Consider the following 23,785-nt stretch of genomic DNA (forward strand, 5'->3'; position numbering starts at 1 on the left):
AACGCTCGACTGTGCAAGGTTTGAGTTCCTTGAGTTCCTATGCCCATCACCTCTGCAACTCTCTCCCTCTATCCCCTCCTTCTTGCCCCTCTCAGTCCAACCCTGTACTTGTGAAGATCTCTGTTACCCTATGTGAAGGCGCTGTATAAATGCAAGTTGTCCTTGTTTGACCTACAAACATCCTGTGTCTCAGTTCACCTTACAAAACACATAGTCCCTATACTTTACAGTGAATAATAATAATAATAATAATCCTTACATTTGATGTAGGGCCTTATCAGGTGTTTGAGACATCTTAAATAATATTATTATTTATATCTACTTATATTTCCATAAAATACACAGTCAATCCACTTAGCAGTATTTTGTGATAAGCATCTCAACAACGTGATAAGGCTCTATAGCAAAGGCAAGGATTATTATTATGATGATGATTCACTGTAAAGTGTAGCAACTGCGTGTGTTTTTTTTGTTGGTGAAATGACGCAAAGAATGTTTGCAGGCCAAACAAGAAGAAGTTGTATATGATAATAACCATGTGAAGTGCTTTGAGACATCCCCCTGCCGTGAATACTATGGATTAAGTGTAAGGATCATCATTATTATTAATTTCCCAGTGTTTGATCATAGTTTCCTCATTCCAGACCCGTATTGCTAAACGTGGCAGGAAGCTGGTGGATTACGACAGTGCAAGGCACCATTATGAGTCCCTCCAAAGCTCAAAAAAGAAAGATGACGTCAAGATAGCGAAGGTAAATCCCCAATTCTCAAACCCTCACCTCCTCACTGTTACCGTCAAACTGCGTTCCACGGGCAGGACTTTAAAATGTCCAGGATCCAGTTACGAAGCGAGATGGCGATGAATTCCTTGTCAGATTTCCAATGGAAACGTTCAAGAGCTGAAGCTGGATTGTGTTTTCTGGACTCTGTAAATCTTTCTGTTTCTGTTGAGTTTTTAATATGCTATTTTCCAGCTTGTGGACTTGTCCTGCTTGTGGCTGGTTGTGAGGGTGGCCACCGGAAGTGAAAGGCGCCATATAATTGTGCGTTGCCTGTAGCCCAGCGGTTAGAGCACTTGCCTCGTAAGCGAGAAACTTGGGCTTGATTCCCGGCAGGGTGAAACTGTTGGGCAAGTTTCCTTGCTCCACGCACGCCTCTGTTTACCTAGCAGTCAGTAGGAACCCGATTGGCGGATCGCTTTTCCGAGGGGGGAATAATTCCTTCCCCCAAAAAATACTAAATTGGTCACTGAATCCATGGTTGTACGTGGGACGTGTTTCGTCCACAAAAATTTACAGTCATTACACTTTACAGTGAAGCGCTTTGAGACGTCTCGGAAGACGTGATAAGGCGCTGTATCAGATGCAAGAATTATTATTATTATTACTGCCATTGTATTCTTTCTTGGAAGTCGATTGCCCTCTTGACAGAGGTGGCTGGTTTAAACCCTGTGGTGGGTCAGCGGGTGAGTTTGTGCCCTAGGGAACGCTGAGCCGGTTGTAGGGCTTCCCAGCACTTTTCTCGGGAGGAGGAGAAGGAGGAGGAGGAGGAGCAGGAGGAGGAAAAAAGAAAGATTCCTTGCAGCCATCCAGGCCGGCAATTCCGGAAGGGGAAGCGATTTGTTTTGTCCTGTTTAGAGAACGGCTGCAGATAATTCAAGGAAACCTATTCTGACGTAGAAACTGTGGAAACCGTGATGTTCCCTGGCACCTAAGTTTATTTTCCCTCCACTCTCGCTCTTCTCTCTTTGCTATTTTTCCCTCTCTCTTTTTTCTCTTTCCCCCCCCCACCCCCTTCCTTTTGGCCCCCTTCCTCCCTCCCCCTCCTTCCCCCCTTTCGTTCCCCCCCTCCCCTCCTTCTCCCCTCCCCCCCCACCCCAGTTCTCTCTCACGACTATTTTTGCTTGCTGCACGCTCATGAATGGGATTTGTTGTTGCACGTGTAACCTGACTTAATCAAGCCTTTTCTATTTACAACAACTCAACTAACCCTGGCTGAAACAGAGAGGCAGCAAAAGGGATTGAACGAAAGATACGAGGCCAATGGCCCGTGCCTCCTGCAACCATCTCGTGGCGATTCCTGTCACTGAATCGTACCGCCTGCAATTCCTGTCTTCTGTACAGTTCGGAGGCGACACCCGCAGAGGATTTTGAAATCTCTTTGGTATGCTCGGGGAACCTTACCCCGCTGTGTGGAGATGACTTCCGGAGGGGAGATGATGGGGACGAGGTTGAGTTGAACAGAGCGTGAGACACTGGTGGCTTTCAGTGGGCAATTGGAGTTGAGCTATAGATCAGCCATGATCAAACCGAACCATGGAACAGGCTCGAGGAGCTGAATGGCCTACTCCTGTTCCTATGTTCTCAGTGAGCTCCATCAATTGGGATAGTTGTATCAGTAATCATGTTTCCCTAGCAGTAAATCCCGCACAATGCTAAATACCCTGTCCTCATCCCACATCCCCAAATGCCCTTACTTAATAAAAATCTATCCACCTTGGAATTCAGCCTTCAGAAGCCGTTTGTTGTGAGAAAGCATCTTATATTCCAGCAATCCTCTGTGTTAAATAATGCGATGAAATCTTCTAACCTCTCAAATATTTTTTTCCCTCTCTCTCTCTCTCTCTCTGTTACCTTCAATTTGTATCCTCTTGTTACTCACTGACTTGCCAACTCTTTGGCAGAAAGCAGCTCGCTCCAGCTATTTACCCTGTCCTAATAAGGTTCCTAACTTTGTTGCGTTTGTGCTGCAATGTTTATGGGGAAATGCGCTGTTCATTAAATTAACGCTGTGGTGTGACTAACAATTCTTGTCTTGTTACTTGTTTGCAGCTCTGGTTAACAACCGGTTTTGCTGAGCAGAAGCTTAGCTTGGTGCTGTGTGGATATTTTTAACGCAATGCAATTCATTTAATGCCTGTTACTCTCGCTATAATCTCCTCTCTGCTTTTTTTTGTGTGTGTTTTTTCTCCCTCCCTCTCCTCCCCTCCTCCCCCTCCCGCCTAGCCTGTCTCGCTGCTTGAGAAAGCTGCGCCTCAGTGGTGCCAGGGAAAACTTGTGGCTCATATCGTTGCACAATCCAACCTGCTCCGAAACCAGGTGACGCATCTTTCCTTTCTGCCTTTGTGTGATGTGGTGGGGTCCGATTCGTTGACTGATTGCCTTTTTTGTTTAGTGCTACTTCCTCGGTGTTTTTTTTACCAATGCTTTCCAGAATTAGGTAAGCAGAATGCACAGCATCTGTTTGATTTGAGCATATAGGAGTCCTGTTGCGTAGCAGTTAGAGCCCTCTCCTCGCAAGCGAGGGGACCCGGGTCTGATTCCCGGGCAGGGCAAAACCTTAGGCAAGTTTCCTTACTCCACACGCCTCTGTTTACCTAGCAGTAAGTAGGAACCTGGTTGTTAGTCGATTGGTGGATCGCTTTCTGGGGGTAATAGTCTTTTTTAAAAAACCAAGCGGTCATTCAATCCACCACTGTTTGTGGGACACTGCTGCGTGCAATTGGCTGCTGCGTTTCGCCCATAAAGTCCAGTCTATCCACTTCACAGTATATTCTGTGAAGCGCTTTGAGACGTCTCGACGACATGATTATGCGCTGTATCAGATGCAAGAATAATTTTTATGAACTAGTGTGTTCGGTCATGCAGGCAAGAGCAGCAGCTAATCCACGCCAACTGTGTTCCGCAAAACCGCAGTGAAAAGTCAAAACAGCTGAAGTGAACTTAGGAGCCAGAGACCATTCCAACTCGTACCATCCTTTTATTAGATCACAGCTGATGTGAAACTTGATACCCTTTCACAGTGTTCTTAATACTCTCCCCTCCAGCTACCAAATATTCATCCCTTCTCTCTCTCTCTCTCTCTCATATATACAGTAATTTGATAGCTTGTCACTCCAAGGGAAAAGGGCTCAGTGATGAGTTATTAGGAGTGGTGAGTTAGCATATGTACAAACGCATAAATAGATGTGGTCAGGAAATAGACAGCATGATGACTTAAGTGGGAGTGACAAGTTAAAGCTTATTAGTTAGAGCACTTGCCTCACAAGTGAGAGGACTTGGGTTGTTAAGTCGATTGTGGATGGCCTTTCCGGGAGTAATATTCACTTGAAAAAAATAATACAATTTGGTCACGTAATCCACGACTGTTTGCGGGACACTACTGACTAGAGTTTCGCCAGAATTGAGTTATCAGGATTTTGCTGTATTTTAAATGTTCCGACTCCTACAACACTTTTGGGGCAGTGAATTCTACACTTGCACAACTCTCCCAGTGTGCATTTAGATGAGGAAGAAAAAATAAGGGAGGATAACTTTCTCTGTGTGGGTTGACTGATCTCTTAGCCTCTAAGCCTAGATGCTGTTCTGGTTCAATATCTTTTCCTTTCATGTCGGGAGGATGTATCAAGAGGCGTTGAAATTGCAAATTGATGTCTATGACTGACGTAGAACATTTCGGTGCTCGGTAACAGACTTGAACGGGGCCGTTGAGTTGAATTGGCACTGTCTGAATTGGGAATGAGACGGTGATCTTAATCTGGTTTTGGTCGCTTCAACAACAGCCACAAATTACATTTACGCGGGAGGACGTCCCAAAGGGCTGGACAGTCAAGGAATTTGGACCTGAGCAGGGAGGGTTGGGATCGGTAGGGGTGGCGGGCAGGCAGACAGGGTAGAGGTAGGAGGGTGACTGAGGGCGCGATAGAAAAAGAGGATCTTGAGACGGGGCTTTGAAGGAGGCGAGGGAGGGAGCGAGGGGAAGGGACTGTGGGATGGAGTTCCAAAGGGTGGGGGCAGAAAGGCTGAAGGCCCCGACCATCGATGGCGTGGAGTGCCGGGTGGGGGACATGGAGCAGGTCGGGGCAGGGCTCGATGGAATTAACAGGTCACAAAGGTAGGGAGGAAGGAGCAAGGCCGTGGCGGATGCTGAATCCGCACTGCTGCAGAGTAAATGCTGATGGGGCGGCTTTCCGCAGGAATGCAGCTATTAATAACAGTCCCATCAATACCTCTCCCTTAAAGAGATTTTGCGACCTTTTTTGGGTGACCTGCTTTTTAATATTCAAGCCTTGAAAATGCGGGCGTCTGTCTGTCTTCTCTGGCTGTGTAACTGCTGGAAGCATTGCTAATGGTCGTGGCTCTAATGCTTGAATGCATACAATGTAGAATTCTTTTATATAGTATTTTATATAATACTTCGATCTTATCGCAATCCCAAGGGTGGGTTCCTGCTGCTAACTAGCCAGTGAACTGTCCTCCAGTGACCTGAATTGTTTGTCCAGTAAACCCTGCGACATGGAGTTGAGTTAGCTGTTTTTTTTTGGTGCAATTCGCCTCAGTGTACAGGATACAATTCAGCCAGTGTTTCAGCTTCTGAGAACCTGCCTTTTTGACCCGTGTCTGTGGTCATCTCCAGACCCACAGCCTCGCTCGGTGTCTGTCCCTGTCTATATACAGCACTTTGAGCATGTTGTCCTATGTGCAAGGTACTTGTATTAAAGGCAAGGTTTTTATTACTGTATACTGTATACTGATCGCTGTGCCTGTGAAAAAGGAATTTTGTGAGGAGGTGAGAGAATTAGCACAGAGCTGTTGTTGCAATTAGACGAGAAGTAGAAGAATGAAGCAGGTTAGAGTTCCAGGGAACAAACTGAGTTTTGAATTAAGACCTGTTTATGTCATTTCCTTCTGCTCATTCCCTCTTCCTCTCCCTTTCCCCCCACCCATATTTAAGTATGCGTTATCTTGTGGCACCAATCTCCTCTCTCACAGGTAAGTTGGAGGGTGAAGTACACCTCGGAATGTGTGTTTGTGTTTGTGTCACTATCCCTCCCCCCCCCCCTCCAAAGGGAGTGGGGAAAGAGAGACAGATACACACACACTCGCATTAGGTGCTATATCAAATGCAAGGTTATCTATCCGACCCATATATATCACACACTCGCTAATTTTTCTCTTGTGAAATGCCTGTGTGCGTTTATAATATTCAATGAAAATACTCGAGTTTCCCTACAATACACAGTCGCCGCACTCCACAGTCTAACCCTCATCGAGCTTAGACGGTCTCGTAGTCGGTATAGCAGATTGTTTTGATGTGACTCACTGTTTGTTTTTTGGGCATTGCTTGTTGTTGTTTTAAAGGCAGAAGAGGAGTTTTTAAAAGCCCAGAAAGTATTTGAAGAAATTAACATCGACTTGCAAGAGGAGCTGCCCTCCCTGTGGAACAGGTGGGTGAAACCCTTCCTTCGTCACCTTGAGATCAGATTGGGCCAAGGAACCCTTCATCAACTCCACTTTGAGTGTTCTGTGCTGTCTCTTAAGATTGCAGTGACCAACAATGACAACAACTTGCATTTACACAGCGCCCCTGTAAGGCACGGTCAAAGAGGAAGGACTTCAGGCCGCTACCTGAAGATGGGAAGGAGGGGGAAGGTGGAGGGATAGAGGGAGAGTGTTCCAGTCTTTCAGGGCGTAGTGGTTGAAAGTGCGGCCACCGATGGTGGAACAGATGGCACGAGAGCCGAGCAGGAGTCCGGAGCCAGTCGAGCGGAGGCAGCGGGTAGTGAGTTGGGCAGTAAGCAGGTTGGAGAGGTAGGGAGGTGCCAGGCATGAAGGAATTTGAAGATGAGCATGAGGATCTTGAACTGACCACTAGTGTGTAGTCGTGATACTAAATCTTAGTCACCATTTCAGGGAACGAATCCAGTTTTCAAATGCCACATCCGTTTTCTCTCTCTCTCTTTCCGCCTCTCTCTCTCTCTTTCCACCCAATCACCAATAATGTTTGTTAATCCAGTTATTTTTATCTTGCGGCTCAAGTTCGATCTTCTACTGTGTAACCTAGCGGTTTGATCGGGCTCACTGCCAATTCAAGGTCGTTGTCCGACGCAGTCAAATCTCGTCCTCCGGATGTCCTTTGGGACGTTGCTGTGCGAAAACCGGCTGCTGTGTTTTTCGCGCACAAAATATTCCACTTTTCAGTATATTCTCTGAAGCTCTTTGGGATGTCTTTGCTATAGCAAATGTAAGCATTATTATTATTCGGATGAGATATTAAACCAAGGTTCCCTCTTGACTGTTCAGGTGGACGTTAAAGATCCCGCAGTGCTATTCAAAAAGAAAAGCAAATTTTTCTCTCACTCTCCGGCGTCCTGACCAACAGTCCCCCAAATAAAATTGGTTATTCGTATCATGGCTGTTTGCGGGACGTTGCTGTGTTCAATTGTGCTACTGCATTTTACCTACAAATACAGTCACTCCATTTCACAGTAAATCCTGTGAAGCGCTTTGAGATGACCTTCCGACGTGTTAAGGCGCTATATCAAAGTCCATCAGCCTCTGTTGTTCAGTCTTAACGATTCTCTCCTTTCTCCCCCCATTCCCTCCCACCATCGCCCCACTTTTGTTCTCTGTTGAGGAGTTCTGTGTACGTGTCAGTGAAGAACAATTATTAGTTAGGTGTAGGGGTGGAGGGGAGTGGTTAGAGCAGGCTATAGAGAGCGATTTAAAAACTTTGTGCGTTCAAAGGATTAATCCCATCGACATGAAGTTAATATTTTGATTATAACCGCGGGGGTGGGAGTGGGGGCTGAATGAGTGGACAGACTGTGCTAGGAACACAAAGATAAATACGACAGTATTATCTAGGAGCAGATTAACAATGTGTTTTCAAGTCCATGACGGGAATCCTGTCGTTTACTGTCTTGCAATGTTGTGTTGTGTCCACTTTACGTTACAGCCTTCAAGGCTGGTGCAATGGGGGAGGAAGGGGTTTACCAAAAAGAGTAACCAGTGTTTAAAAGCTAATTGTATGTAATTGTATATTTTTGCTTTTGCCTGCCATCATTTCCCAGCAACACAGGAGGTACCTATATGTTAATCCCTGCAGCCCAGCCCACCCGCCCACACACAAATGCTCTGCAGATTGGACACAGATGGCACAAGGGATCACTTGAGAAAGGGCTGCAGCTCAGCAGCTTCCCGGAATTAATTACATGCAAAGATTCAGAAGTCTCGTTCCTGTCTATCTTCCCCCTTTATCGCCTCCCGAGTCAGAAGGTTGTGGGTTCGAGCCCCACGTCGGGACATTGAACTCCCATCTAGTCCAACCCTCCAATGTAGTGCTGGTCCCATGCCACTATTCTGAAAGAGAAGATAAACTTTCTCCCTTTATTACGGATGAGCGGAAGCAGGGAGGACGTGGGACAGATTGGGTGAGGAAGTTTGAGAAGGGTTGGATGTCGTGATTTGGAGAATAAAATTGATTCATCCGGGGTTTGTGAGCCGGTTGAGTGTAGCATTACTTACCATCATCATGGCTGCAATGGTCTTTCCAGTCCTGTGAACAGGAATTGTGTCCCCAAGGAATTCAATTTTTGTTTGAGTTTCAGGTCTTGCAGTTACTAAACCTTTTGCACACGCACTTATTTGTCTCCCCCCTGTACCTTCCTCTTTTCCAGTCGTGTGGGCTTTTACGTGAACACATTCCAAAGCATAGCCGGACTGGAAGAGAATTTTCACAAAGAAATGGGCAAGGTAATTAATTCTGCTCACGTTCCACTGTTTCCTTTCTTCTTAAATATTAAAAAAAAGACCGGCAAAGCATTTTCAGCGGAGAGTACAGTAACCAAACCCATCTGGAAAAATTGCACGGACGGAACATTACTTTTTTTTTCTTAACAGTGTGTACCTACATGTCAAAATGTGCTTTTTGAACACCTCTCCAGAGTTTGTGTGGTGTCCCATAGAGTAGCGAGCTCGCCTCGCAAGCCAAAGGACCAAATTCGATTCCCGGGCAGGGCGAACTCTTAGGCAAGTTTCCTTACTCCACACGCACGCCTCTTTACCCAGCAGCGAGTAGGAACCTGATTGTTCGCTTTCCGAGCTAATAATCCCTCCGAAAAAAAATGTGGTCACTCAATCCACATTGCGCTGCCGTGCGCAATTGGCTGCTGCGTTTTCCCCCCCAAAATATGCAGTCATTCCACTTCACAGTGTATCCTGTGAAGCACTTTGAGACGTCTCAACGACGTGATCAGGCGCTATATCAAATGCGAGTATTATTACTTTTATTATCTCATTCCTGTTCTGGGGAATAAGTCGTTCTTTGAGCTGTGACTGTGTAGCATTAGCGTAGAGTTACAGTGAGGACAGCTGTTCAGCTGTCAGATGTCGGCCAAGTTTTGAGTCAAATGGAAAGATTGCGTTCCCCATTTGTCCTTTTTTTAATTTGAGAATCTCGATCGAAATTCTACACACTGGTGTTTTGCCAATTGTATTAGTCTGGCTCGGTCAGTCTCATATGTCAGCCTGGCTCAGTGGTAGCACTCTCACCTCTGAGTCAGAAGCTTGTGGGTTCAAATCCCACGTTGGGCCTTGAACTCGTACAGTCTAAGCTAACGCTCCAATGGATGGAGCGCTGGGGTGGTGGAGGGGGGCGGTGGTGGCGGAGGTTTGCATTGTCGGAGGTACCATCTTTTGGATGAGACGTTAAACAGCGGTCCCATCCATCTGCTCAGGTAGACATTAAAGATCCCATGACGCTAATCGAAAAGAGAAGGGAGTTGACTTCTGGCTCAAAGTAGAAGCCTAGAGGCCCAATGTGGGGCTCAAACCCATGACTTTCTGAGCTGGAGACCGGAGTATACGGAGCTCTTGGAGTGACAGAGCCAGTCTGACGTGTTCCACGGGGTATTCTCTATACTGACCATTCCTCGCTGGTTTGTGTATTCACAGCTCAACCAGAATCTCAATGGTGTAATGCTGCAACTTGAACATCAACACAGTGGCAAGCCTCTGCCTGTCAAAGCAATAAGGTTGGTGAAGGCGTCTTATCCTAACCATTGGGTTTCGCCCACAGAATGCACAGTAAATCCACTTTACAGTATATTCTGTGAAGCGCTTTGAGACGTCTCAAAGATGTGATAAGGCGCTGTATCAAATGCTAGGATTATTATTACTATTGAACAACTGTGGTGCTTTGTTTTAGAATTTTTTTTTAACTAGATTTTAGTTATTGATTGGGGTGGGTGGGGTGGTAGGAAAAGAAGGATGTAATGGGAGTCATGCTTTGGTCACTTTGGAGAAATCTAGTCTCAAGTTCTCACTTGCCTGCCGAGCCCCACCCGTCATAGATTCATTCAGGGTGAAACCTTAGGCAAGTTTCCTTCCTCCAGGCGCCTCTCTTTACCTCGCAGTAAGTAGGAACTGCTTTTCTGGGGTTAATAATCCCTTCAAAAAATAAATGTTAGAAATTAATTCGGTCACTCTATCCACGACTGTTTGTGGGGACGCCGCTGTTCGCAATCGGCTGCCGTGTTGCGCCCACAAAACATACAGTCAATTAACTTTACAATATATTCGGTGAACCGCTTTGAGACATTTCAAAGGCATGACAAGATGCTGTATCAATTACAAGGATGATTATTATTATTATATAAGGTACAGCTCAGAAACTGGGTGCTGAAGTACTTAAATACTGTATTTCAAGCCAGTCAGACCGATCATGAGTCTAATGCCTTTTTGAACACTGTGGTGGACCCTTTTGGCTTTATTAGTCATCTTCTCTGAGACACTATTTCGTTTCATCTGAGTGCAATCTTTTTTTTCTCTCTCTCTCTCACGCACGCTCTTCATAAAGATGATCGACTGCCCGGTCAAAAATTAGGCCAAGCTTTCAAGATGGATGGAGGGAGGGGGAGGCAGAGGGTCTCTGGGATAGAGTTCCAGAGAGTGGAATGGGGCAGAATGGCTGAAGGATCGGCCGCCGATGGCAGATCGGGTGGGGGACCTGAAATAGCCTGGTGTCGGGCGGAGCGAGAGGCAGAAGGTTGTAGAGGTAGAATGGGGTGAAGGGCAATTTCTCTCTGTTCACTGATAGTCAAAGTACTGCTGCAAACACTCTTTCTTCTTCTGTGTGGACTTTGCTGAGGAGCTGAGGGAAGTTGGTCGTCCGCTTCATTAATTGTGTAGCTGTGGTGTGATTGAGTCATGCTCGAGTAATCTTGGTTAGGGCGGTGGAACATGTGGACTTGGCTGTCATTAATGAGGATCTTTGGATGACTCCCTGTGGATCTGATCGCACAGGGGACAGCTTTTCCTTCTGTGTCGATTTTAATCGCCAAGTCTTTCTCCACACGTGTTCCTGGCCATTTTCAATTTGCATCGCTATTCCACGCACATTTTAACAATAATTTGATCGCTCATTCCACGACTGTTTGTGGGGACGCTGCTGTGTGCGATTGGCTGCCGCGTTTTGCACACAAACTACAAAATACACAGTCACTACACGTTACAGTGTATTCTGTGAAGCGCTTCGAGACGTCTCAATGACATGATAAGGCGCTATATCAAAGGCAAGGATGGTGGATTGTCCTGGCCAACAATCCACCATGGAAAAAAAACTTATCTGTTACTTCATGACTATTTGTGGGACATTGCTGTATGCATTGGCTGGTGTGTTCGTCTTTGAAATGCTGTCGGTTCGTATTCTACAGAAAATCCCATGAAGTGCTTTGAGGCCTCCTCCTTAAACAAATTACTATTATTATTATTATTATTGCCAAGCTGAGCGGTGGAGCAGTCATCCATGGAGCTAGCACCTTGAGGAGGAGAGGCATAGTATCGCCACAGCCCACCAGAGGATTATTATTATTATTATTATTATTGACTATTACAGTTTTTGTTGCTGTGCGTGTTTGCACCCACAGTGGCCCTGAGAAGTCGGTGACCCCAACGGTGGAAGAGTCTCCTCCAACGAGTCCAGAGGTGAAACAGACTAACCACGTGCTGGCTGTGTGTCCTCCCGCCCAGCAAGTCCCTCCTGTCCCCAAGTCACCAACACAGGTAACGAGGGGAAAGGGGAGGTGGGGGGAAGGGGGGGAGTGGGGGGAAGGGGACACTTGCCAACCGAGAGGTGTTCTTTACCTTTTATGATGTCAAGTCCTTCCTGCAAACTTCCCTTGTCTTGCTTCTTTCAATCTTGACCGGTGACAAGAGCATCGTGACCGTGTTGGGAAAGTACAGTGAGCAGCTACACTTTGGAACTCCCATCACGCATTCCCTTCGCCCCCCCCCTCCCTCTCCTCCTTCATGGTCCGTCTCAAGTCCTTCCTCTTGGTTTACATTTTTTTGCGATGAATGTCGTTAACCCGTCCGATTGCCTTCTGCATTCAGTTGTTGGTGCCTTCAAACCCTTTCCTTTAGATCTTTCAATACTAGCGTTTTTTTTTAAAATAGGAACTGTCTGAGCGTGGGAGCATCTTAAATAAAACTATGAAGAGGGGAGACTGTTGAGCAGTGTACCAAACCTCTCCCCCCCTCTCATTTTGGTGGCTTTTGTACAGCCTTGGCTCTACCATAGCAAGTGAACTTCGAACTTGCCTGGTATTGGGGAAGGAGTCAGGCCTTGGCTTTAAGGATGCCTCCGATTTTCTTACTTAAAATTTCGGAGCATGAGGAGCTTAGGTCCTGAGACAGTAAATACGAGCAAATTTTCTGGTGCTTCTGTGTGTTTACGAGCTGTGAGTCAACTATGTGTGTGTCATGGGGGAGAGAGAAAGAGGGCGGAGAGGAGAGCCTGCTGTCAAAGTGGAATTTCTGGTCCAAATCACTCCGTTGGGACCGGCTGAATGAATCCAACAGATGTTGAATGTTTTGTTGTGACTGAAGGATAGATTATTTTTTTTTTACAAGCACAAGTCTTTTTCTGTCTCTATCCCATTCTCTTCTTTCCTCTCCCCCGCCCCCGTCTGTCCCCCCTGCATTACAAACTACTTTTGAAAATTGCTTTCTTTTAAAAAATTTTTTTACTTTTTCGAGAGACAACATTCTCCCAGTGTGACTCAACCTGCCGTGGCCTTGTTGGCTCAGAATCAAATTTCTAATATCATTCCCTGTCAGCTCTTTCCCCTCCCTCCCGCCCATCCCATACCATCTGAGTTGACGCGCTTATAGTATCTGTATTATTACTCCCTATTTGATGTCCCAGGGCTACCCTACAGGTCTAACTCTGAGTGTCTTTCAGTCTGTTGAGTGGTAATGCTGGAGGTTGAGTGTCTCAATGAGTGCCTCCAGTGACTCTGAGCTGCCAGCAAACTGGTACTAAACTCTGTGCAGTCGTTCACTGAGCTCATGCTCAGCAGTGAATGTTAACGAGCAGTTTGACTTTGTGTTTGTGGGAGGCGGGGGGAGGAGGGGTGGGGGAACCTGTGTTGTTCGAGTGGCAAAGGAAGGAAGCCGTGACCTTGCTGACAGTACGCAAGTGACCGGTCTCCCTTATAATAATAATCATGATAATAATATAATAATTAACTAGCGCCAATCTGTCTTTAATGTTCTGTCTCCTTGTCCAACACACCTTGTTCTGATCTCTTGCCTCAGTAACACTTGTCCCACCCTTTGGAACTCCATCCCCCCTCAACCTCCCTCGGCTCCTTCAAGATCCATCTCAAGACCCTCCTCTTCGACCGTGCCTTCAGTCACCCTCTCACCCTTACCCTCACTGCCCCCTCCACCCCTCCTGATCCCAACCACAGCTCGGATCCCTGACTGTCCAGCGCTTTGGGACGTCCTCCTGATGTGAACGACGCCGTGCGAATCTAATTTGTTGTTGTCTTGTCATGCCCGCCAACTCTGCTCCCTTGTGTCGTGCTCCAGTGCAGTTGGTGTGTGACTTGTGACTTGTGGCGTTATAGCGTTGGCGCTGGTGATTGCCAGCCTGGTATCCCGCGTGCGGGAACGCTCTACGCTGGGTTGTCTCCCGCTGTTGATCTCTTTACTCCCGTTGTGCACACGCAGAATAGGAAGGGGCCTCCTGTTCCTCCCCCACCCAAGAGCACACCATCCAAGGAGGTCAAGCAAGAAAATATCCTCAATCTGTTTGACGACAATTTTATCCCCGAGATAAGTGTGACCACACCATCGAAGGTTAGCCAGCCCTCTTCGCCTACCTTGGTGTTGTTGTTGTTGTTGTGATCTCATTACCACCCACCATCTCCGTCGTGCTAACCCCCATCATCCCACCCTCCCCCGCCTGGTCTTGTTTCACTCACCTCCATCCGCATGAAGCATGATGCATGTTCTGCACTAGTTTTAACTCTTAGTTCTCGTTCCATTGCTCGTTGTGAGTCGTGGTGTTTTTAATACCATCTATCAGTCACTCAGTGAATCTCTCTCCTGGAATGTCCCTGAGGGGACATTAATAATCTCCCTCGGTGTGTCCTGATGTACCAGGTTATTGGAAGATGAGAAGACCAGCCATTGTACCTTATATTTAATCCACTTTGTCTCCCTCTGTGTGGTTTTCGCTGGTTAGTCTCCAGCAGTCACCCCCAGCGCACACTCTGGGCTCCCCCCAAACCTCAGCTCTTGCCAACCTGCGCCTAACACTCTCTGGAATTAGGTAGGCAGGGTGCATCCCTCCAGGGAGAGAGAGCGAGAGAGAGTGCATCCATTCCAACAATCTATCTCTGGGATTTCCATGTCTAGGTGGGAGGCGTGGAAATCTCAGCTTGGTTTGGAGACTCTTAAGCACAAGGTGATGGGTTTCCACGTGTGTCGGACACCCGGCTGACCCAAAAAAAACTATCTCTCTCTCTACTCACTAGACTGGTTCTGGCCATTTCAGTGAAGATATTTTTTCCTAATATTGTTCATGAAACCAGTCCGCTGTCTTTGTTTCGAGCTTGTCCCATCTGTGCAATTAATATTGTATAAGTCTCAAGCCTACAGCGATGAAAATACCCATTCTCTCCTTGAAGCTCATCCCTTTGATTCTTGGGCTCAGCTTTGTCGCTGGTGCCTTTTCGAGAACATCGAGAAATTGTTTGACCTTTTTGAAAGGGGAACTTCTCCAATTCGCTATTAGTTCTCCAGAATCTTGAAGAACTCTAATTCTATGAGCATTTTTTTTGTTTGTTTAAAGGCTCCTTACAGCAAGCGCAGTGCAGAGATTTATTTGTTGCGAAGCTGGGAACTGGAGTCCTGTAACTCAGTAGTTAGAGCACTCGAATCGCAAGCGAGAGGACCCGGGTTCGATTCCCGGGCGGGGCGAAACCTTGGGCAAGTTTCCTTACTCCACACACCTCTATTTACGCCGCAGTAAGGAGGAACCCGGTTGTTAGTCGATTGGCGGATCCCTTTTCCGGGGGTAATAATCTCTTCAAAAAATATAATAATAATAATAATTTGGTCACTCAATCCACGACTTTTTGGGACACTGCTGTGTGCAATTGCAAAGTGATTAATTAATTGCGTCTCAAAGTGCTCCACAGCATTTACTCTAAAGTGTAGTGACTTTTTTTTGTCAGACGATCGCAGCAGCCACAGTGTTTGGGGACAACATTGTCCCCACAAATAGCCACAAAGGGAAAGACTATATTTTATATGGATGGAATGGAATGGGGTGGCGGGAAAAGTAGGAAACAACTGAAATAACAATTTCAGGCACCAAGTACAATTGGGGGCATGATGCATTATTTTCAGTGTAAAAGGGATTTTTATTTCCCTTTTCCCCCGTACCACAAGCAAAAATCCTTCCTGGAGCCAATTCCTGTCCCACTTTGTGAAGTACACTTGTTTTCTCCCCTTCCCTTCTCTTTCCCCTGCCGTGAGGCACTCCGGGATGGAGTGAAGGGCTCCATGTAAATGCAAGGTGGTGTTGTTGTTGTCGTTTGAACTGGAACCCCATATGTGCATTCGAACAGCCTTTCAGCAGGTTTGATGTGCCTTAAACGTGGAGCGGTTTATAAACTCACAGTGGATTTGGTTTTGTTGCTGCAAAACTGCATCCGCAATAAAAAATAAATAACTAAATGGTTCAAGACGAGCTCAACAAGATGTGGACGGTTTTATCAGATGTCCGCTGCTTGAAGCACTTACAGACCTGGACGTTTTCAGCTCAGGAAAAAGATAGGGCCAACATCTCTCTGCCCAATTTAATTTAATCCAATGTAACCTGATATTGTTAAATTGATTGCTCTTATGCCCTCGATGCTTCTCTGCTCTGAGTGTTTATCCCAGTTCACTTTTGAGGGGTTTTATTGCTCCACCTGTGGTAAGGAATCCCAGAACTTACCAAGCCGCTGAGCGTAGAAATATCCTTCAAACTTCTAACCCTCCTATTTCTCCTGCGGAAAATCCTGAGCCAATTGGCCTTGAGGTCTTGGGATTGTTTAGTTTGGGGGGGAAATTAAATTAGGTGGTTTGAGAATCAAGATGGACCAAGCGAGTGCGAGAGAAATGGATTTGGCTAGATTTGCTCCTTCCTTCAACCCAAATAAAGAAGGGGTGCGTATATGGAGTATAAACGCAGGCAGAGACTATTTGGACTGAAGCGGCTGTTTCCCGTTCTGTACAGTCTATGGTAATCCATGTTCAGCTTTCAGTCCGGCCACAGAGATCAGTGCAATGTGTTTTGTAAGTAATTTTAACGCTCGTACTTTTCTCCTTCAAGCCTACGTTGATGCATCGTGTTGCTTCATTCACATTGTTCACAGTGTTGTCTGTTGGCCTTTTTTTTAACGTATTTTTAAAAAAAAAGCCAACTCTGCTCCACAGTCCTGACCGACATGTGCACCTTTGTACGTTGTACCCTGAAACCGTTACCAACCCTTTGACTTGTGTGACGAATAAATGCATGTTTGTTTTATTTCCCTGCCTCCCTCCCTCCCTCTCTCCCGCCCTTCCAAGTTTGAGGCTGTTGGGCCTCTAGCGGATGAAGGAAGTCTATTGGACCTGAATTTTGACCCTTTGAAGCCAGGGGCCAATACAGCGGGAATACCTTCATCAGCCTCTCAGGTTGGTTTGGCTAAGCTTGACTCCAGTTAGTGACTGTCCCTCGTGCTCTGTTAGATCGGGTCTGAGAGTCAGGCCGGTAATGGCTGACTTGTGTTCTGGGACCTTGTGTTTGGAACCGCCTGACTCGGGACTAAGATCGTAGCTGAGCTTTGAACCTAGCAGTGGTCAGATTCTCAACCTTTGCCTTGGGGGGGAGAGGGGGGAATAGAGAATAGAATAGAGTTCAACTTCATCTCGAGGGAGGGGCTTGCTGTACAGATACAACAAGGCTCCTGGCCCGAGTCTTGCATTGAAACCTTGAGCTGTTCATTATTATACAACTGCTGAGTCAAGTTGCGTTCACCAACGTGCTATTGAGTTGGGGATGGATGGGTGGGGGGGGCGGAAGAATTGGAAATAACTTTTCGTCCATTTGTGATTTTAAAGTTCTTTAGTAAAAGATTTTTATTGAAAGTGTTACAGCTGCACACTGTTGCCTGCGCAGATCACTAATAGTAATAATATTATTCATTAATTGATAATAAGGTGCAAGTAAGTGCCTTATTGGGTTAAGATGTCTCAGAGCTTCAGTTATCTTCAGAAGTGTGAGCGACCGATATGGAGAAGTGGGTGTTTGTGAAAATGTTTCCGCTTACAAGATGTTGGTTTTGATATTTTATGTTCCGTTAGGACTTTACTTTCTATCCGCAAACCACTTCCGCTAAGTCTCTGCAACATTGAAACCCTCGTCTAATTCGGTCACACATTGATTCTATCCCGTGGCAACCAAATGGTGCTGGCTATCCGGTCGCACTCCTTGTGTACACACCCACCTCGCCTGCGTTTTTAACCCGTGTGTTTCATCCTCGCAATGATGAATGCAGAATAATTTTTTTAAAAATCTAACCTTTGTGTTTGCCGAGACGTGTCACTAACTGATTTTCTTGCCTGTTTTGTTCTTTAACATGCTCAGTCCTTACCTTGGGACATGTGGGAGGTAAGATACATGGATCATTAATTACCGCATTCTCAATACTATCGATCGATCACGTAAATTGTCTGTATCCTGTCTTGTCTCTGTTTGCCAGGGTATAGTTCTTTTTTGAAGGTACATTGTACTCATGAGCTGACGCAACCACCTGGCTGGACAGTTTGGGCCATTGTGCTCTTACTCCTAAGGTGTAAATCATAGTCTTGATCAAAAGCTGTCTATCTCCCCTTATTTTGAGTTCCACACTGTAGCTGCTTTGGGTTAAAACTGTTTCTGCCAACTGGCGCGTTGAGGCCAGTAAATGTTTGGGTCATCCCCAGCCAGTTACGGTCTTACGGTCTGGAACGCACTGCCTGAAAGGGTGGTGGAAGCAGATTCAATGGTAGCTTTCCAAAGGGAATTGGATAGGTATTTGAAAGGGGAAGATTTGCAGAACTGTGGGGGGTAAGAACGGGGGAGTGGGACTAGTTGGAAGCTGTTTCGAAGAGCCGGTATAGGGCCGAAGGGCCTCCTTTTGCGCTGTAAGATTCTATGTGCGATTTCCCTACCCCACACCCCCCCATAGCTGCGGTGTTGCAATGTGCCTCATCTCCTCCCTCCACCCCATCCTTCAGCATCTCTGTAAATCTCTGGACCATTTCATGTCTCTACAGTCTTCCTCTTTCTTTCTTCCCTACTCTCATGGCCACCCCATCTCCCTCTCGTTTCTTCACTGAAAAAGGGCTCCACCTCTTTGGATCAAAACCTTAACACCAATTTGGGAGATAGTTCTTGCGAGATGGGCTTTACGCCAGACTGGTCTGTACAATTCAGCCAGCCCGCGGAGGCTGAGTGTGATCCTGTCGTAGTAAGTGCCAAGGACTGTGTATTAGCTAATAGGCTAATATCTGTGCCGTGCTTCTGTTCTATACAGAAAACCTCACCTAAGTCGTGTATCAGTTGGGACCATACATTCAATATGACTTATGCAAAGTATGATTTATGTGAAACTTGTATTTCGTCAACAAAATACATTCAGCTCACTTTACAGTACCTTCTGTGAAATGCTTTCAGACGTCTCGAAGACGTGGTGAGGCGCTGTATCAAATGCAAGTATTATTAGGATTAAATAATAGGAAATTCAACGGGACTTGGGCAGATATACGACTTAGGTGATGATACTATTTATACAGATCTGACTTGTGCGAGTTTTACTGTATAATAATGTGTGTACAATTCTTAAGTTGCTGCTGTTAAATGCATTGAGCTCTGAATGCCAGGTCCTGTGTGCTATCTAACCCTCCGCCTCCATCATTGTGTTGAATCCTAGAGGACATCTTGGAGGAGGGGAGGATTGCAAAATATTCTTTTGGCTTTTCTTTGTTGAATAAAAATAAAACCACCCTTGTATGTAGCGCAGCGGTAGCGGATTGTACCAAGTCTTCCAACGGGTTCCTTGCACTGTTGCTTAGTCTATAGTGCAGAGTAGTGGTGATGCTATAGATGCCCTCATGTGCACGGTAGGAAACCTTATCTTATAGAATTCGTCGTTGGTTTCCCAGACGTTAGTATTTGGAAGCAAGTCTCCCCTTTCAGAAGATGTTTTGCGTGCGAGTGTGAAGTTTTTATTCCATTCATTGCAAGTTCGGAGAGAAGCAGCTAAGACTTTTCGTGTCCCTTGTGGTTTGAACAATGGATTTCTCTCCCTATATCTCTCTCTCTATTTTTAAAGAATATAATAATAATAATAAATTTGGTCACTCAATCCACGACTGTGGGGATGCTGCTGAGCGCAATTTGCTGCTGCGTTTCGCCCACAAAATAAACAACAGTCCATTCAATTTAAGGTACATGCTGTGAAGCGCTTTGAGACGTCTCGAAGACCTGATAAGGCGCCGTATCAAATACAAGGATGATTATTGTTATTATTCTCGCTCCCTCTCTTTCTCTCTTCCTCTCCCTGACCTTGGTCGACGTGGGTGATACAGGACCTACGTGCATGCGACCACCAGGAAGGTGGAAGGCGAACTAGATCTTGGTCTTTTTTCGTCTAGCATTTTTTGTGTCTGTGCGTGTGTGTGTCTGTGTGTGTCAGTGTGTGTGTGAGGTGCAGCAGGCACTGACGCACGAAACAGTCTGCCTGTTCAGTAAGGGATTAACATTGGTTTCAGGGTGTTCCCAGGACTGGCCAGCAATTGGCTTCAGTGAACTTTCTCAAGTCAACTTTCTCTCTCTCTCTTTCTGTCTTCAGCCAGCGGCAGAAGGACCGGTGAGCAGCGAAGCGGTAGAGAAGGAAGGTGCAGTTGGAGACGGAGCCAGAGGAACTGTAGGCACCTCAAAATCTCTATTTAAATTTTTTTTAACGTAAAGTGGAGTATTGTTCAGCGGCTGAGTGCAAAAGATCGGACCCCTTTAAACCCTTTAGTCAAGCGTTTTGAAACCCTGGGTTTTGTAGTTGCTGATGAATTTCTTTGTTTTATTGTTACCACCCCTCCCTCCGCACCTCCGCCCCCTCTCCGTGGCGTGAGTCAGCTTCCAGTAGAACCTGATTATATCAGATGTAATAAAATAAACATCAGCTTTCTTCACTGAGGCATCCAAGGACTACATGGACTTCAATGTGGACTCTTTTGCCATGATCACACTCTTTCCCCCCGCCCCCCCACCCCTCTACTCAAAGGGCTTGACTTTTCTTTCAAGAGATTTGCCCTAAACACAACCCCTTGAAATTTGGACCTTCGTGCCTTTAGATTCCTGTAACGTATTGGTTAGAGCACTAGCCTCGCAAGCGAGTAGACCCAGGTTCAATTCTCGGGCGGGACGGAACCTAAGGCACGTGTCCTTACTCTGCACCCCTCTGTTTACCAGCCCTAAGTAGGAACCCAGTTGTTAGTCGATTAGCGGATCGCTTTGCGTGGGTAAGAATCCTTCCAAAAATAAAAAAGAACAACAATTTGGTCACTCAATCCACGGCTGTTTGTGGGGACGCATCTGTGCGCAATTGGCTGCCGAGTTTCGCCCACAAAATATACAGTCAATTCACTTAACAGTATATTCTGTGAAGCGCTTTGAGACGTCTCGAAGATGTGATAAGGCGCTGTATCAAATACTATTAATATGATCTTTGATGCTGTTTTGACTCATTGCGACTCTCTGCTTACCTTTTGTACTCTTCCGTGTTTCAGGCTCCCAAGTCGCAGGAGTCTTTGCCGGCCGTGGTGAGCGATACGCTTCAGGGCGCTGCCAACGGAGCTGTGTACGACACCGTTCCTTCTGAGCCCAGTGACTTCCCTCCTGGGTTTCAGTTCAAGGTGAGGCTGGAGTTTGAACCTCTCACCTGGCACCTCCCTCCCTACCTCTCCGACCTGCTTACTCCCCAACCCACTACCCGCTGCCTCCGCTCGACTGGCTCTGGCGGGACTCCTGCTTGTCCCTCGTGCCCTCCGCTCCACTCGCCCCCAAACTCTGGAACAACTCCCTGAATCTCTCCGCCTCAACCCATCCTTCCCCATCTTCAGGTCGCACCTGAAGACTTTCCTCTTCGACCGTGCTCCCCCATCCCCACCCCTGGCTTGGCCTCATGCAAAGTATGAGATATGTCAAACTTGCAGAGACTATAAACTCTTGAAGGGGACTTGGCCAGGGGTAGGACTTGGGCGATTATACTGTTTGTGAAGATCAGACTTGTGCCAGGTTTACTGCATTATTATCCCGTCTCCGAGGGGGAAAAAAAGGGCTGTAACCAGTCCAGACTTCCCTGATCGTTCCTTCCTTCCTCCCTGGTCTCCCCAGGTCCGAGCTCTGCACGACTATAATTCCACAGACACCGATGAGCTGAACCTCAAAATGGGCGACTTGGTTTACGTAGTTTCGTACGAAAACCCAGACGAGCAGGTGAGGAGCTTTTGCTTATTTGTTCCCTGTTATTGGGATCAGGGCTGCAGTGCACGAGGCTGGGGTGAATGTTCTGGCTTGTTGCCTTAATCTTAGCGGTTGGGTTTAAGGCTATTACAGCCCGTTGTTACTGTGGAGTAATACCGCGTCGTGGTTAGAGCGCTCGCCACACAAGAGATTCCCGGGGTGGGTGGGGCGAAACCTGAGGCAACCTTTACAGTGTATCTTGCGAAGCGCTTTGAGACGTCTCAAACGGATGATTTGGCTCCGTATCAAATGCGAGGATTATTATCGCGTTCAGGCTGTGGAGAATTCATACCCTGAACATCAGTGCGTGCAACACACGAGCTTTGTCTCCCCCTAGGGCCAGATCCACATTCTGACTCCTTTCTGTCCTATTTCCTGGATGAGAGAGAATCTGAGAGAAGCACTGAGTAATTTTAACCATTAACAGCTAAGGCTGTAAATGCCATTTGTCCCTTCAACCTTCCGAGCTCTGTTAGGGTCTGTTTCGCGCCAGAAACACTTGTATTGTATTCAGGGATTGCTTCCGATCCTATGCTCAGGTGTATCCCCTTTTCTCTCCTCCACCGCCCCTTCTTTCTTCGCCTCGCCCTCTCCCTCGCCTCCTTCAAGGCCCGTCTCAAGACCCTCCTCATCGACCGCGCCTTTGGTCACCCTCCTACCCCTACCCTCCCCGCCCTCCAGCCCCTCCTGATCCCAGCTCCCCAGCTCGGGTCCAAATCCCTGACCGTCCAGCGCCTTGGGACGTCCTCCCGACGTGAAAGTCAGACGCTGAGTAAATGTAACTTGTTGTTGTTTCTCTCCCTATCTCTCCCCGGTCAGGATGACGGCTGGCTGATGGGAATCCGGCAGGTCGACTGGAACCAGGACAAAGACCTCAAATCTCTTCGGGGAGTTTTCCCAGAGAACTTCACGGAACGAGTGCAGTAATCCGGCAAGCGATCGACCGGGTGGTGGTGTGCGTGCGCGCGTGGGCGGGGGGGGGTGGAGGGAAGAGAGAGAAGGGAGATTTGGAGGAACTGAAACCTATGGGGTGAAAATCTCCCCAACATACAACCCCTCCCCTCCCCGCCCCCTGCCCCAATGTAGAATCTTGCCAACACTGTACATCTGAGGCCCGGCCAGTCCCACGTATACTGACATAGGGACATATTGAGTTTAAGACACAAAAGCTGACACGCCCGCCTTTCGGATCGTTCAGCGAGAGGTTTAAGCCCGGTTACACGTGTGTGTGCCCCTCTGCGAAAGTACAACCGGGCTCCTTTTTAAAACAAAAAAAAAACCCACATGTAACGAAACAAATGTGATCTTCTCTGCAATTTTACTCTTTCTTCGCATTGTCTGCATGAAAATCCTATTGTGGCAATTTCAGGATAAACGACTAGATTATTATAAGGTATTACGTGGTCTGAAAGGGTGGGTGGGTGGGGGCAGGTGGGATAGGTTTAAGGGTTTAGAACCGATTTTATTTTTTACTTGCAAAAAGCTTTGTGTGTGTGTGTGAGTGTGTTTTTTTCATTTGAGTCTTGCTTCAAGTCTCAAGATCCCCCTCCTCTTCGACCGCGCTTTCAGACACCCCCCCTACCCCCCCCCAACCGCGCTCCAGCTCCTCCTGATCCCAACTCCCAGCTCGGGTCCAAATCCCTGACTGTCCAGCGCCTCGGGACGTGAAAGGCGGGAAATAGTGGGGCAGGATACAAACTCTGACTGGATTTTAGTTCTCAATCTTTTCCTCTCTCCCTCCTTTGCTCCCCATCCCCTGCCACCCAGTAGTACCATGTGGTTCCCAACTCTTTGAGTCGCTCTCTTTCTCTCTCTCTCTCTCTCTCTCTCTCTTCACTTTTCCCTTCCTTCCCTGTTTTCCTTCCTTCATTCTCTCTCTCTCTGTTTTGTCATCATTGCACTCCTCCCTTCCTCTCTTTTACTTTCTCTCATTTTCGTTTTCTCCTTCGCCTCGCTCACTCTCTCTCTCTGTCCATTTCTCTTTCTGTTTCTATTTTGCCCTCCCTCTCTCCCTCCCTCCCTTCCTCCCTCCCTCCCCCCTCCCTCCCCGTCTCTCGTGACAAAATGAGTGGGAGCCCGGCTTTGAGCGAAAAGTAACTGAACTTAAGATGTTGATCAT

The 23,785-nt window shown here is 46.9% G+C and overlaps 1 protein-coding gene across 6 annotated transcripts in view; it reads left to right on the plus strand.

Annotated features, from left to right (window-relative positions):
- The window catches only part of LOC103189033 (myc box-dependent-interacting protein 1), a 38,338-nt gene extending 15,262 nt beyond the window's left edge, over positions 1-23,076 (plus strand). The window contains exons 6-19 of one of the 6 annotated variants that reach the window (XM_042336255.1): positions 645-752; positions 3,006-3,098; positions 6,141-6,226; positions 8,459-8,534; positions 9,735-9,814; positions 11,708-11,843; positions 13,797-13,925; positions 16,689-16,796; positions 17,749-17,772; positions 18,488-18,613; positions 19,997-20,071; positions 20,931-21,056; positions 21,538-21,639; positions 22,486-23,076. In XM_042336255.1, coding sequence (XP_042192189.1) covers positions 645-752; positions 3,006-3,098; positions 6,141-6,226; positions 8,459-8,534; positions 9,735-9,814; positions 11,708-11,843; positions 13,797-13,925; positions 16,689-16,796; positions 17,749-17,772; positions 18,488-18,613; positions 19,997-20,071; positions 20,931-21,056; positions 21,538-21,639; positions 22,486-22,593 — 1,377 coding nt within the window. In that variant the 3' untranslated portion in view covers positions 22,594-23,076. The remainder of the gene's footprint in view (positions 1-644; positions 753-3,005; positions 3,099-6,140; positions 6,227-8,458; positions 8,535-9,734; positions 9,815-11,707; positions 11,844-13,796; positions 13,926-16,688; positions 16,797-17,748; positions 17,773-18,487; positions 18,614-19,996; positions 20,072-20,930; positions 21,057-21,537; positions 21,640-22,485) is intronic. The other 5 variants (XM_042336257.1, XM_042336256.1, XM_042336258.1 and 2 more) reach the window with 5 other exon arrangements.
- Positions 23,077-23,785: the final 709 nt, after the last annotated feature.

This window comes from Callorhinchus milii, unplaced genomic scaffold (assembly GCF_018977255.1).
Source record: "Callorhinchus milii isolate IMCB2004 unplaced genomic scaffold, IMCB_Cmil_1.0 Scaffold6, whole genome shotgun sequence".
Taxonomy (NCBI): domain Eukaryota; kingdom Metazoa; phylum Chordata; class Chondrichthyes; order Chimaeriformes; family Callorhinchidae; genus Callorhinchus; species Callorhinchus milii.